At 45.9% G+C, this 15,538-nt stretch overlaps 1 protein-coding gene across 1 annotated transcript; it reads right to left on the reverse strand.

The window, feature by feature from the left end:
* Positions 1-4,579: 4,579 nt before the first annotated feature.
* On the reverse strand, positions 4,580-14,637 carry LOC310852678 (uncharacterized protein). The gene is made up of 5 exons (XM_083756482.1): positions 14,561-14,637; positions 13,375-13,465; positions 11,938-11,988; positions 7,466-8,302; positions 4,580-6,565 (listed from the first exon to the last, which is right to left on the reverse strand). Exons 2-5 carry the CDS (start codon positions 13,432-13,434, stop codon positions 5,111-5,113), a joined length of 2,403 nt encoding a protein of 800 aa, XP_083612608.1. The 5' UTR covers positions 13,435-13,465; positions 14,561-14,637; the 3' UTR covers positions 4,580-5,110.
* Between the last annotated feature and the right edge of the window lie 901 nt (positions 14,638-15,538).

Raw genomic sequence — 15,538 nt, forward strand, 5'->3', positions numbered from 1 at the left:
AATCAGCAGCCTTGAGGAAGAGAGTGATGTCATAAGGTGTCATCAGGCATCCAGGCCGCCCCCGCTTCCCTTCTGCCTCCAAATGGATGTTTTCCCTAAAAATAAGCTGTGGTTCTCAAAATGACTAGACCAGTTTGCATTTAATGAGGGATTTTGCTAAGGGTTCATTTAGATTTCTAAATTTATGCCACTTCTCATGCCTGCAGGTTTATGAGTGTAAACAATTGCAGTGTCACCCACATTTATACCCAGAGTGCTGTCATCCCCAGTCGCACTCGCTTCCTGCTAATATATGTATTATACCAGTAGACAGTTTGTACCGAAGTGCTTCCGAGAACCGTCTTTAGCATAAAAAGATCTGTGGGCTACCATATCTTCTCGCCTTACAGCCACCATGTGGGAGGATGCTTAGAACAGCTGCAACACTGAAATGAAACTGCTGAATTTGCCCTTTGCAGCTGTGATACAACCAATTGGCATGTTATAGATGCCAAGGGAAAGAAGTTTGCACCCAGCTAGGAGTTTCTTTAGCATGTCTGCTGTGACAGCTTAGGCAGTGGAAGAGGCAAGCCGTTTTTCAGACTCAGCTTAAAATTTCAAACTGAAAAGTAGGTTGTCTCTTCAGTGTGCGGTAGACACCATGCTGGATTAAACCCTGTGGAGGCCCCTAGGCAGTCAGAACTGGGGTGGGGTGAAGCCTCACAAGAGCGACAACAAGCAATATTTATGCTTCTACTCGGCTAAAGGTAAAGGTACCCCTGCCCGTACGGGCCAGTCATGTCGGACTCTAGGGTTGGGCGCCCATCTCATTTAAGAGGCCGGGGGCCAGCGCTGTCCGGAGACACTTCCGGGTCACGTGGCCAGCGTGACGAAGCTGCTCTGGCGAGCCAGCACCAGCACAGCACACGGAAATGCCGTTTACCTTCACGCTATAAAGCGGTCCCTATTTATCTACTTGCACTTAGGGGTGCTTTCGAACTGATAGGTGGGCAGGAGCTGGGACAGAAAGACGGGAGCTCACCCCGCCGCGGGGATTCGAACCGCCAACCGTGCGATCAGCAAGTCCTAGGCACTGCGGTTTTACCCACAGCGCCACCCGCGTCCCTCGGCTACTTGCGAATATTCTACTAGGATCTGGAGTCGGCAGGAACTTGCAACATGCTAACTGACAGAAAGCTTCGTACTTGGAGGTTTCTGGTTCATGAACTCTAGTGGGATAACATTGAACTAAGAAAGCTTGATTGCAATTTTCTTTCAAGATCAAATCAATATTATTTTGATGCGTTGTCACGGGCCCCCTACCAGAATAGGTAACTATTATAGTCTTTCTTTAGTCCTTTTCTTAATATTTAGGCTATGTTACTATATGCCTGATCATTTTGCTTGCCCTTTCCCAAGTCTACTGTATCCTTTTAGAGGTGAAGCAATCAGAACTGTACACAGTATTCCAAGTGCTGTATCCTCCAGGTCAGTGGTTCGAATCCCCATGACAGAGTGAGATCCCATTGCTCTGTCCCAGCTTCTGCCAACCTAGCAGTTTGAAAGCACACCAGTGCCAGTAGATAAATAGGTACCTGTGGCGTTCCCGGCGTTTCCATGCTCTCTGGTAAATGGCGTTTCCATGCTCTCTGGTTTCTGTCATGCTGTCCAGTTGCACCAGAAGCGGTTTAGTCATGCTGGCCACATGACCCAGAAAGCTGAATGTGGACAAACGCTGGCTGCCTTGGCCTGAAAGCGAGATGAGCGCCGCAACCCCATAGTCGCCTTTGACTGGACCTAACCATCCAAGGGTCCTTTACCTTTATATTTTTATTCTCCAAGGATTATATTCTGTTGGAAGCTATCCAGAGTGGCTGGAGCAACCCAATCCAATGGCAGGGTACAAGTTACATATTATTATTATTATTATTATTATTATTATTATTATTATTATTATTCGGGCACACCATAGATGTGTATAGTGGCATTATATAGAGCAGTGGTCCTCAACCTGTGGGTCCCCAGATGTTGTTGGACTACAACTCCCATCATCCCTGAGCTCTGGCCTTGCTAGCTAGGGGTTCAACAACATCTGGGGACCCACAGGTTGAGAAAGGCTGATATAGAGGCAGTTTTCTTTGCGTGTTCTGCTGTGAATTGATCCTCCCAAATTAATGGGCTGATCTGAGTGTAACTTTCCACCGGATCACAGATTAACATGGAAATGGGCCGGAATGGACTTGGACATGAAAACATGTGAAAGCAACACAGACCAGAAATAATACTGTCTATCCCTATGAACATACACTGGGGAAACATACACCAATGCCTGCGCCCAGCTCGGACCTAAATAAAACCTTGCCACATCCTGTTAGTGAGAGATGAGGGACTGGAGGCAGAGAAAGCTTATCCAAGCAGAAGAAAATCCATGACGGCAACTACAGCTTCCCCACTTCCTCACACTCAGCTCAGCCATTTCCTTGTGACACCCACAAGGAATGTTAGGAATAGCTGCCAGGAAGGGATTCTCCAAGCTTGATTGAGAAACCAAGCTTTGTATAAATTGCTAAGAAGAAGTGCTTAAGAAAACAAAAACTTCACAAACTTGTCTCTGGCATAAAGGGGACATATGCATTGCTTCGAAGTGGGACTTCCACCTGAGGCTCTGGGAGTGGCCAAATCCATCCATTTTGTATTGTTCCAGGCTTAAATGTAAACCTCCACAATTCCACAATAATTCAAATTATTATAAATTATTATTATTCTTTAGGGAAGCTTTTAATGTTTAATAGGTTATTGTATTTTAGTGTTCTGATGGAAGCATGGCCAGATGGGCGGGGTATAAATAATAAATTATGATTATTAAATTATTATTCCACATCACTTTGTGATTATCATTTGAAAGCCCTTGTAAAAATCTGTCAGGATCCGGGTGCCGATTTTTCCTTACACAGGTTTGTGTGCAATGTTGCCTGCTATATGCATTTTGCAAAGCAATTTCCGTGCATATAAAATATTTTGCATGTCATTCTCACTCATTACGTGCACGGTTTACCCCGACACATGCATTTTTACCCCCGTTACATGTCTTGAGAACTGCATTGCAAAACTTGGAGGAAAACTGGTGCATCCCTACATCCCAAACCTTGCAGCTGCCCTGCCCCATACCCATCCTGGACAACAGACCCACCTGACCACATGAGCCACAATTGCATGAATGGCATCAACCAGACACCTTGGAGAGCCACTGCCAATCAGAGCAGACAATACTGGCGCTAAGTGGACAAGTAGCCTGGGGGTTGACTACCCAAGATCCCATTTTGGATTTTGTAATACACAGAGCTGTTTTGAACTGAGGAATGAGGGGGGGTTTCTTTGGAAAGCACTGCTGGTGTGCGTGATTCTGCAGGTCCGCAATACCTGCTCAACCTGTCCATTTGTATATACAGTGGTACCTCGGGTTAAGTACTTAATTCGATCCGGAGGTCTGTTTTTAACCTGAAACTGTTCTTAACCTGAAGCACCCCTTTAGCTAATGGGACCTTCTGCTGCTGCCACGCCGCTGGAGCACGATTTCTGTTCTCCACACTTGATCTTAGCCAAAAGGCCGAGAAGCGATGCGATTTCTGTTCTCATCCTGAAGCAAAGTTCTTAACCCGAGGTACTATTTCTGGGTTAGCGGAGTCTGTAACCTGAAGTGTATGTAACCTGAAGCATATATAACCTGAGGTACCTCTGTAAATCTACTCTATCTTTCAAAGGGAAGCAGAGCTATCCCTCCTGACCAGGGCTCAGGAAAAGAGGAACGTGAAACAATATATTTTTGACACACTTTGGAAAGTTCAGGAAATGTAAAAAATTCCCCTAGCCACCAACACACCAGTAGTGGTAGGTTCAGCTACTTACATACAAACCCCTAAATAACTGAACCAGCTTACCTGGGGGGCGGGGTGAATCTTCCTACAGTCAGCATATGAAACCTGTTTAATTTTGCCATTGCCTGATGATTATTGGCCTGTGGTAGCATGGAAGCGGGCTTTTTCATTGGTGGTGCCTGTGTTGTGGAATGCCTTCTCTGCTGAAATATTAGAGGTCCTATCAACATTGGCATTCCACCGGCTCTTTAGGAAGCATTCCCTTGAGTTGAACTTGTGATTTTATTGTTTTAACTGATTTTTAAATGTATATTAATGTTATTGGATTGATTTCCTGTTTGTGAACACGTTAAAAGCCAGTTGGGCATGTAAGTGGCCTATAGGTTAAATAACAATAACTCTTGTTGTTCTTGTTCAGTTGTGGCGCTCACTGAAATGTGGCTGTACAAGGCTGCAAATTGAAAACACATTTCCTGCGATGAAATGATGTTTATATCAAGTAGTATATTTACTCATGTACAATTGTAAATAGGAACTCAACCACTGGATTCAAGGCAAAACACGATTGCCTCCTGCACAGTCTTAAATTGATGTGGCTCAATAGCATCCCTTTCTCTGATTTCCTTTTGAAACAGAGAGTAAAAGCTGGTTGGGCCATTCCCAAGAAAAATACATGAAACAACATGAAAAATAATAATTTATTTTACAGTTTACACACAGGGCACATTTATAATCTTCTAAGAACCATGATACTGAACAAGTAAACCAAGAAAAACGGGCCAGGTGGTGTTTACCAGGAATTCTATTTGCAATGTTTCATTCACACATGCAAGTCAGGATGCTACAGCCAAGTAATGAATAACACTTATAAGAACCAACCCTGGAGGTCTTTGATGAATGAACACGTGTATCAGAACCTGGGCTTTTATTTATATTGCATCTGTTTACCAACAATTGAATACCCATTGTGCAAAGTCATATAATTTATTGCAAACAAAACTGCAGCACTCAAAAATGTATAAACACAGCATTTTTGATCCCCTGCGACTATAAGGACTGGGGCAGCTTTCCTGCTAATGCGTTCCCAATTCAACCTTGACCCTGATCCTAATCACACTTATACAGAGATCTTGCGGTGGTAACTTCCTGACAAATGTGTTTCGGCCTGTTGGCTTGGCTTCTGTGTCGTTGTCCAGTCTTGCTCTGCCATCATGAGCACTCCCATTGCCGTAATTTGATCCTTCCTCAACCTTGCGTTAATAATCACTGGTTAGGTCGTTGCTCTGACTGCCTTCACTTATGGATTCACTCTCAGTGTCTCCACCTTCTGACTGAGCATCACTGTCACTCTCCTCGCTTGCTACAGATTCATCGTCACTTGCCATTTCCGCTGTATCTGAAGCACCATCGCTGGCAGCACCATTTTCCGCACTCAGAGGTGCACTCTCACTATCGCCGTCAGGTTGGTTTGCCGAATCGCTCTCACTTTCACTGCCCGTTAACTCACCACCGTCCTCGCTATCAGTGTCTGACTGGCTGCCATTTTCACTGCTCCCTGCATGACTGCTACTTTCGCTGGTGTCCGATGGACCACTGCTGTCACTCTCGCTACTGCTCTCGGATGTGGAGTCACTCTCACTGCTGCTATCAGATTCGCTGTCGTCCTCACTGCTGCTTTCACTCTCACTGCTGCTATCAGATTCGCTTTCACTGCTACTGCTCTCACTGCTGCTGCTGCTGCTCTCACTGCTGCTACTGCTGCTGCTGGACTTCTCACTCTCACTGCTACTCTCACTGCTGGATTTCTCACTCTCACTGCTGGAATTCTCACTCTCACTGCTGGAATCCTCACTCTCACTGCTACTCTCACTGCTGGAATTATCACTCTCACTGCTACTCTCACTCTCACTGCTACTCTCACTGCTGGATTTCTCACTCTCACTGCTACTCTCACTGCTGGACTTCTCACTCTCACTGCTACTCTCACTCTCACTGCTAGACTTCTCACTCTCACTGCTACTCTCACTCTCACTGCTACTTTCACTCTCACTGCTGGACTTCTCACTCTCACTGCTACTCTCACTCCCACTGCTGCTGTCGCCCCCACTGCTGCTATCAGACTCACTCTCACTGCTGCTTTCGTCAGCCTTGCCATCACTTTCCCTGCTACTGTCAGGCCCACTCTCGCTGCTGCTCTCAGACTCACTTTCTCCCTTGCTTTCCGACTCGCTCCCACTGCTGCTATCAGATTGACCTTGGCTGCTGTCTGGATGGCTGTCACTGTCGCCGCTGTCTGACTGATCGTCACCCTCGCTGCTCTCCAGTTGACTGTCTTCGCCGTTGCTCTCGGCCTGCTCGCTGCTCTCGTTCTCACTGGCACCTTCTTCCCCTTCTCCATGAGACTCATCTTCTGAGTCCTCCCCATCGCTTGCCTCACTTGACGCTTCTTGCTGGCTGCCTTCAGACTCGGGGCTTTCGTCGGGCTCGTCCCCTTGCATGAGTTCAGAACTCAAACTATAAACGCTATTGCTCTCGGCTTCGCTGGTGTCCTCGTGGTCACTGGCATCCTCTAGGTGACCTTCACTGGCGTCCTGAGAGCTGCTTGCATTGGGAAGCCCATCCATATCAGGGGTCCCATCCCTGCCAGTATCATTCACATTGCTGCCATCTGCGTGGTTCACAACTGATCCGTCACTGCTACTGCCAGCGCCCTGGAGACCAAAAGGAAAGGAGAATGCAAGCAAATCCCAAATTAAACCATTCAGTTAGCAATTCCATGAATGGATTTTAAACTGCAGGCAGATGGGGGGCCCTGGTGTAGATTTGAAGGGGCTTGAACCCTTTGCCCCCCACTGGAGCCCAACTCCAGACTGGGCCCATGCACTTGCTGTTTGCAATTGAGGGAGGGAAGCTCTCATTAGAGTACAGTGGTACCTCGGGTTACATACCCTTCAGGTTACATACGCTTCAGGTTACAGACTCCGCTAACCCATAAATAGGGTTAAGAACTTTGCTTCAGGATGAGAACAGAAATCGTGCTCTGGCGGTGCGGCTGCAGCAGGAGGCCCCATTAGCTAAAGTGGTGCTTCAGGTTAAGAACAGTTTCAGGTTAAGAACGGACCTCTGGAACGAATTAAGTACTTAACCCGAGGTACCACTGTAAATGGGAGCTTTTGCTGCAGTGCAGGTAGCGTGATCTGGATCAGGACCCACAACCGAAGGCAAAGGGGCTTAAAGCCCCACAACAACCCTTCCAGATGGGAAGGGAGATGTGCCTTCATTTTTTGTTTTGTTTTTGTTTTGTAGTGAACAATTGTCCACTAGGAGAATGGCATCTGAGAAGAGGGTTGTGCTAAAATGGTATAAAGTGGCAATTCCAAGCAGAGAAGCAGCAGCTGGGAGGCAGTGCTAAACTCTTCCCCTGGCTCCAACTTTTGGTTCCTGCAACCCCTCCCTCAAGCTGCTCTACTGATCTACTTATTTCTAGTCTCAGAGTGCAGAAATGAGAGGGGTGGCAGGGGAAAAGGCAGGGCTTGGAAGAATAGTTCAGCGGCCTCCTCCCACCTGCTCCTTCTCTACTTGACATTGCCCCATCATGGGTCCCAACTCACCGTAGCAACACCCTCTGAGTCCAGAGTGTTATTCTGTTTCTTTTTGAGGCACAGCTCCACAGTTCCGTTGGTTGCAGCATCTCCACCAACATCTCTGTCATTGTCGCAAGTCTGATTGCTATGCTTCCCTCTCTCATTTCCCCCCAGAGCTGTCGTGTCTTCGTCACGTCCATCCCCCCAGCCATCGCTAGAACCTTCTTCACTTGGATCTCTGCCATTACCACTGCCAGCTTCATTAACATCCGCCCAGTGAATACTTTCTCCATGGACCATATTTATCATAGATCCCCTTGTTATGTTTCCTTCAGGTGCAGCACTTCCATATCCACCTCCACCTGCACCATTTAGGCCTTGGATGTTGTTACTCTGGTCTCCTGGGGTGCCGCCATATCCTTCCGCAACCATGTTGCCAATGTGGTTTTCCTTTCCATCGTCATTTTGAGTGACTGTCGAAAGGTCTGTTCGGATGGTATAATCAACATTCCCATCTCCAGTCCCACGACTGGCATCACTTGAGTTTCCACCTTCCAAGTTACCCCTAAGGATTCCCTCTCCAGTAACATCCCTTTCTCTACTTCCATTTGTTGTGGCATGACTAGGGTTGCTCTCAGGTCTTCTGCCAACATTTCCAAGAGCATTCACTAAATCATCAGCTCCATTGATTACATCTCTTTGTGTGGCAGATTCGATTCTTTCACATTCTTCATGGCCAACATCTCCTCTGTTGATGCAGCCAGTGGTATTTCCACTGGTATTTCCATTGTTTCCACTTTCATAAAATCCCTCGTCATTCTCTGCACCATCGTGTTTGCTGGTATGGCCCACGTTTGATACATCCTATGGAGAGAAACATAATCAGGAAGCAGGAACTGAGCAGAAATGAAAAGGGTACATAGGAACCTGTCTTACAATGAGTCAAGTCATAGGTCCTCCTAGCTCAATGTTGTCTCCACTGGCAGAAATGTTAGAAACTGAGATATGAAAGCTAGGTGCTAAAGGGCACCTTAAACCTAGGTTATGGGCGCAACAGCAGAATATCTAGGCACACTTTTTTATAACAAGAATACAAAGCTAAAAGTGAATGAACTGCAGCTAAAATCTTACGTTCATTTTTCACATGGTCTAGTCCTCACCAGAAGACTGCAAAACACAAAGCCATGCTTCCCTTGCCCGCCTCCCTAATATTCTTAAGAGGGTCTCTTCTCCAGTCTTCAGAGAGTGGCTGGAAGTGGGGAGGCAGAAAAAGGTCCTCCTTTCCTTCCACTCTGCAGACAAGCCCTGGATTCTTCTTACATCCCTTTTCCTTCATATAAATATATCTTCCTAGCACCAGAATCAACACATATTTAGGGCCTATACAACTGATGGCACCCACCTTGAGTGTCCAGTTCACAAACCTTACTGTATTTTTCTGCGTATAAGACGACCCCTAGATCTATTGAAGTCTAGTGGGGAGGAATTTCTCCTCCCACACTCTCATTACCAACAGTGGCAGTTTTAATGTGAAATCTTAGGTGCAGTACTGCACCCAAATCTCAGAAACTGCTCGTGTTTATGAAATTCCCTGTCGCAAAACACGCGTAGAACAATATGTTAGTTTTTGTTTGCCACTGAGCAGCTGCTTAGAGTCACAGGACTCTGTTTACATTCCAGAGACAGTCCAGGCTGTTGGAAGTCTCACGGGAGAAGGGAGACGGATGTGACGTACTGGTTTCTCTGTTCCTTTGTTCCTTTGTTTCAGTTGCTCTCTGCTCTCACAGGGAGAGGGTGTATTTTTGTCTGCATAGTAAGAAATTAAGCATAGCGATGTAGCCATAAATCTCATCACTTCTGCTGCTTTAAAACTCTGCTGAATGGGGGGACATGCCTTGGAGCCTTATCAGAGGCTCAGGTCGTTAATTATTCGTCAGAGGGCGATTTCGAAGAACTTGGCCGGAAGATGAGCTTTATCAGCTTGGCCGAGTGGAGATTCCGACACAGTAGGAGTTTCAAACAGTGACTGGCAGTGGCCCTCCAGGGTTTCACTGGACATTGCTAATCCTACCTGGAGATGCCAGGGGTTGAACCAGAGACCTTCTGCTTACAAAGCAGCTGTCCTACCACAGAGTTGCAGCCCTTGCTCAAAGAAAAGTGGGAAGACTCCAAGTAAGAACCACGCAATACTCAGCTGAAGGCAGGCTTTGCATTACTGAGACTATGTGGGAAAGAATTGACATTGCACCATGCGGTGGCAGTCATAATATGGTCTGTGGCCGTCATGTGACAGGAGGGCTTGAGCCCGCAGAGGGCCCAGACAGATGTCAAACAGTTCCTGGAGGCAATGGGGGTGAGGGGGAAGGGAAACGTATCCTAAAAGGCTTTCCTGGATAAAATCGCTTTCAACGAGAGAGAGCTTGTTGGAGTTGCCCAGGGAGAAAATTCCATATTGAAGGTGCCGCAGTGGAAAGGCACTCACAAACAAATCTGATGCAAAAGGAGACTGGAACCTAAGACGGTGATCTTAAAACAATGTAAATAAATAAATAGGACTGGAGGGGGGTATTTCCTCTACATGCTACTTCAGGGAGCCTTCTCGACCTGTGTAGGTCCCTCTTGTGGTTTAGAATCCTGGTCTTCCAGGGGTCTAAATTGTGGGGATCTGCCACAAGCAGGGAAGCCTCCCCACGGCAGAAAGTTCAGCCCCCAATACATGGAGGGGCAATGCAGCTGTCAACAGTGATGCTCTGAGGGGGTGTGGCTAGGGAGGGCCCTCCCCTTCTTCTTGGAATAGGCCTAGCACATGGGCAGACAAACTAGGGCCCGGGGGCCGGATCCAGCCCAATCGCCTTCTAAATCCGGCCCGCGGACAGTTCGGGAATCAGTGTGTTTTTACATGAGTAGAATGTGTGCTTTTATTTAAAATGCATCTCTGGGTTATTTGTGGGGCATAGGAATTCATTCATTTCCCCCCTCAAAATATAGTCCGGCCCCCCAACAAGGTCTGAGGGACAGTGGACCGGCCCCCTGCTGAAAAAGATGCTGACCCCCTAGACTAGCATGTCTTTAAATGCTTTTCAGAGCAGGGTGCTAAGCAGTTTTCAAATTGCAGAATGGCCAGAGGTGATCTAACCCTCTTAGCTATCGTTTTCAGAAAGCTACAAAGAAGAATTGGTTGTCTAAATTTGGAGAAGATGGGTTTGTGGTCTTCTGTCCATAATCCAATTGCTCTTTCAATTCCTTTTTTTAAAAAAAAAAAACACCAAAACCTGTCTATCTGTCACATTCTATTACCCATTCCTATAACTTTTCAAACATATATGTCAATGCATTTACAAAAAAACCTTTTCTAACACATTTTTTTTGTATTCTGCAAGAGGTCACTCCTCGGTGACCAGAAATAAAAGGAGTTGACACGTTTTGCTTGACTGCTGTTGATCTTGCTTAGCCTTAATTGATGGCGACAATGGCAGGTGGGTGGGCTGTTTTCAAGGCTTCAGGCCACATGCTGGCACCTGTGACAAGAGCTAAAACGGGAGCTTAATTTGGCACAGACAGGAAAACCGCTGTTCTTTAAATATTAGTTTTTCAGGAAGTGCCAAGTTAGGCCTGGGCGGAATGTCAGATTTCAAAGGAGTGCAGGATCAAAACGACACGGTTGGGTGTAAAGATAGCATCACCTGATCGTCTTGTTTATTCCACTGAGAAATAGCTGCCATTATTAGGCTGCATACGCAGTATAACATTTAAAGCACTGTTATAACACTTGGACAATCATGGCTTCCCTCTTTCTGGGGAACCCTTCCCAGTTTTGCCACTGGCACTGCCCAACACTGGTATGTAAGAAGGAATTGTGGCCCTCAGACTTAGAATAATCCAAATGTTCACTGCTCCATCTTAATCCGCAACAAACCAGCCAGAGTATTGTGGGACAAGAGTAGGGTCGCATCCTCACCAGGCATTTAAAGCACTATTATATTGCTTAATCAGTCATGGCTTCACCCCAAGGAATTCTGGGAGATGCAGTTTGTTAAGGGTGCTGAGAGTTGTTAGAGGATACCTGTTCCCTCTACAATGTTCAGAGTAACCCAGGACCAGCCCAATACATTTTGCCACCTGAGGCAAATCACAAAATGGTGCCTTACTTCCCTCTCCCCACCTTCAGTGCATAAGTGAAGATCTACGTCAGGAACAAGGGAGGAATAAAGATCTACATCAGGATCAGCTGCTCTTGTGGATTCTGCCGCCAGAGGCGGTTGCCTCACCTTGCCTCATGGGTGGGCCAGCCCTGGAGTAACTCTCTGCCCAGGCTATACCTTATGTGCTGTGTTGCATTTGGAATGAGAGAGTTGGGCTCCCCAGTAGACGGGGCCAATATGGTTAAGCCCTTACTACGAGCAGTGGATCTTGAACACATGTCAAAGGAAATCTGAAATCTGATTCAACTTTGCAGAATCAAATCACACAGCCAAGAAATTTCGCAAAGATGAACTCACCTGATTTCCCCCGATGCTCCTATTGTTGTGCCTTGGCTCACTCTGCGAGAGCTTTTAAATCAGAAAACAAAGTTGAAAAGGCAATCGAAGCTCACTTTTAAAAATTAACCAACAGAGAATATCAAGAGTGATATTTATTTTTATTTTTGTCTGACGTGTAGTGGGAATTTATGTAACGACACAGAAAATTCTGCAAAATGGGAGCAGGGAAAGATTTAAACTAAAGGGGCTATGGAAAAAGGACCGATTTAATTTGAGAATTTCCCACCAAAAATAATTTGCATTTGTAATTTGAATCAATTGTCTCCTTAACAAATTTAAAAATAGTCCAGTAGCACCTTAGAGACCAACTAAGTTTGTACTGGGTATAAGCTTTTGTGTGCAGGCACACTTCTTTGGATACACGAAAGCTTATACAATGGTACCTCTGGTTACGAATGCTTTGGGTAACGAACTCCACTAACCCGGAGGTAGCTGCTCCTGGTTGAAAACTTTGCCCCAGGATGTGAACGGAAATTGTGCGCCGGAGGCACGCACACAGTGGGAGACCCCATTAGCAAAAGCACGCCTCAGGATAAGAACGTTTTCAGCTTCAGAACGGACCTCCGGAACGAATTAAGGTCGTAACCAGAGGTATCACCGTACCCAGTACAAACTTAGCTGGTCTCTAAGGTGCTACTGGACTATTTTTTAATTTTTTATTTTGACTGCGTCAGACCAACACGCCTACCTACCTCTCCTTAACACATGCTTCAAAAGGACTGCTGCTGCTGCTCAGCAGAGACGGCTTCCTCTTTCAAATTGTTTTTAAACTGTTTTAATATCCTTGGAAATTCTTTTTTTAGTGTTTCAACGGTTTTTCACTGGCTGTCAGGGCACTTGGTGGGATGTGCCTGGGAGGAGAGCCGTGGGGGAGAGCAGGGGGAGGCCCAATTACAGCGGTTCTGAGTATGGGGAGGTATGTCTTGAGAGGAGGGGCAGTTAGGGACACGTGGCCCAGGCAATTAGTGACTGTGCCAGCCTCTCCTCTGTCCTAGGGAATTGGGGTTGTCATATCAGCAAGCCCTCAAGTCTGCGACTGTGGCTGTTAAATGCCAGGCTGGTGGCTTTTTGCACATGCTTTGTGAGCCCTACTGCAGCGTGAGAAAGTTACTAGACCACAGCGATCCTTGCATGTGCAGAGTTCTGGCCTGTTGTCACATTAATTACACAGCTGCTCAGACCCCACGCTGGAATCTTCCATGCATGTTTCTCAAGCAATTCCATGCACTGTTCACCTGTCTTTAAGTACAATGTGCCCTGTGAGTTCTTCTACCCAACAGCCGTTGCTTTCACGTAAGAATATATTCCTTTCCATCTCTGCATGCGCCCATTTGACGGCTAATTCGTGCCCGTGGACATGTCTGACATATACGCAAGCCATTAAGAAGAACTTACTGGGGCTGCCCAGGCTATGGCAGCAATGCAAAGAAACACAATTGTTCTCTTCATCTTCATCGGCAGGCACAGCCTGACCTTACAAATGGGGCTGCAAATAAACAGATCATTCAGTGAATTATAAATCCAAGCACACATTGCTACATGTTCCATGGCGTATGCACTGTTTAGTGTATTGTTCAGGTGTAATTTAATTATCTCCAATTTTCCCTTTCTTTCTTTCTTTCTTTCTTTCTTTCTTTCTAGGATGTAGTAGTGTCAACATCAAACGAAGACCTGGAGACCAGAGCTCAAATCCTCAATAACCAAGAAGCTCACTGAGGAGTTGCCCACATTGCCATTAAATATGGATTTGGAGCTTATACATTGCTTCCTGTCGTTTACCTCTCATAAAGCTATAATTCCCAGCACCCTTAACAAACTACAGTTCCCTGGATTCTTTGGGTGAAGTAATGTGCTTTAATGTGCTTTGCAAGTGCTTCAAATGTAAGGTCTGTATGCAACCAGTGAGGAGGACGAGGAGAATAAACTCTCCTGCTTGCATTGTTGGTATATTAGCTCCACCGCTGCTGCAAAGAAGACTAGAATGATTTCCTGCCTTTTCTAAGCAATTATAATTCAAGAAACTTCCTCTGTTGTAATTCAAGACTCTCATATGCAAGAAAACATCAATGCAAACACTGTGTTCTACTTTTCCTTTTAACATGCACATGGACTGGAGAAGATGAAAGATCTGGAATATTTCCCTAAGATATTGGGGGGAGAGGGAATATTAATATATATTAGGAATTTTACATTCAAACTGCAATCTATTTCTTGCAACCCCTTTGGAAACCCAGGGCTTTTTTCCCCCAGCCAGAACTTGCCAGAACTTAGTTCCAACATGTCTCAGGAGGACACCATTGGCATTCTAAGAGAACAAGTGAGGCATTCGTGGTGAGTTATCTTTTCCTAGAAAGATAACACTGAATAGACCAGCTGAATAAGAAAATGATTCCTGCTCCCTCCTAAGTCATCTCACACTTCCTCCCATCTGGGTGATTCTGAGCGATGTTTCATTTTATACTTTGATTCAGATTAGGCAATAGTCTACAAAGCCTTATGCTACAATGAATCTGTTAAGCCCGAACGCACCTCAAGACTTTTTAATTGGCAAAACTAACCAGCTGACACAGTGAGTTCTTACCTTGACCTCCAAGACAGACACTATCTTCCAGACCTCGAATCCACCTCACTGACTCTGGACGAAGCTTTGCCCCTCACCTTTGAACCTGCCTGAAATTTAAAGTCCGATTGGGGAGGATACTAACCAATCATTGCTCTCGGGGCGCTGCAAGATGGAACTTTGGTGTGAAGTACATATTAACCACCCACGTTTCCTTAACAGGACAGGCTTTCAGGGGCCCGAAAATCAACTTGGTTCCAGTGTGACTAGACTGCCTTCCCTCCACTTAATTAAAAAGTTCACATCAAGCCAGTATAGCCTCTCTTAAATATATAGAATCAGCCGCCTGCAGACACGGTGACCCAGACATTTCTTTTTCCATTGTGGTCATTTTACTTTATAATCTCCCAACTTTCCCCGGTGAATAGCTTTAATCGACGAAAAACGCACTTTGCTTGGGATGGGCATTAATTACTCTTAACAGCCGTGAGAAAACATTGATTGCTCCATTGGTGGGTCATCGTGACATCCTCAGTTTTTCCTTTATGGTTTTAAAAGTCAGAAAAGTGCAGAAGCAATTGCCGTTCAATTGGTTACCCGGCAAATCTGCTTGCGAAGGGAAGTGGATCCCTGTGGCCCTGCATGATATCTCCAGACCAGCCTTCCACAAACTTCATCCGCCCCTGGCAGTGTCTGATAGGCCAGGAATGATGGGAGTTGTAGTCCAAAACCTCAGAATTTCACTCTCTGACATTCTGGAGAATGACTGCCAGTCAATGTGAGCTGGATAGACCAATGATCTGATGCTATTAAGATAGCTTCCTATGTTCCAAAATGGTGCCGCCTGGAAGTTGTTTTCCCAGTAGTGATGTATGGAAGTGAGAGCTGGACCATAAAGAAGGCTGATTGCCGAAGAATTGATGCTTTTCAATTATGGTGCTGGAGGAGACTCTTGAGAGTCCCATGGACTGCAAGAAGAACAAACCTATCCATTCTTAA

This window comes from Podarcis gaigeae (genome assembly GCF_964106915.1).
Source record: "Podarcis gaigeae genome assembly, chromosome: 9".
Classification (NCBI taxonomy): Eukaryota; Metazoa; Chordata; class Lepidosauria; order Squamata; family Lacertidae; genus Podarcis; species Podarcis gaigeae.

Bases quoted from the DNA above. Each gene is read 5' to 3' on its own strand.
- LOC310852678 (XM_083756482.1), bottom strand. From the start codon at position 13,434: ATGAAGATGAAGAGAACAATTGTGTTTCTTTGCATTGCTGCCATAGCC. The intron at 11,989-13,374 runs GTAAGTTCTTCT...CTGATTTAAAAG, and splicing joins CCATAGCCTGGGCAGCCCCA to CTCTCGCAGAGTGAGCCAAG. The intron at 6,566-7,465 runs GTGAGTTGGGAC...TTTGGTCTCCAG, and splicing joins ACTCAGAGGGTGTTGCTACG to GGCGCTGGCAGTAGCAGTGA.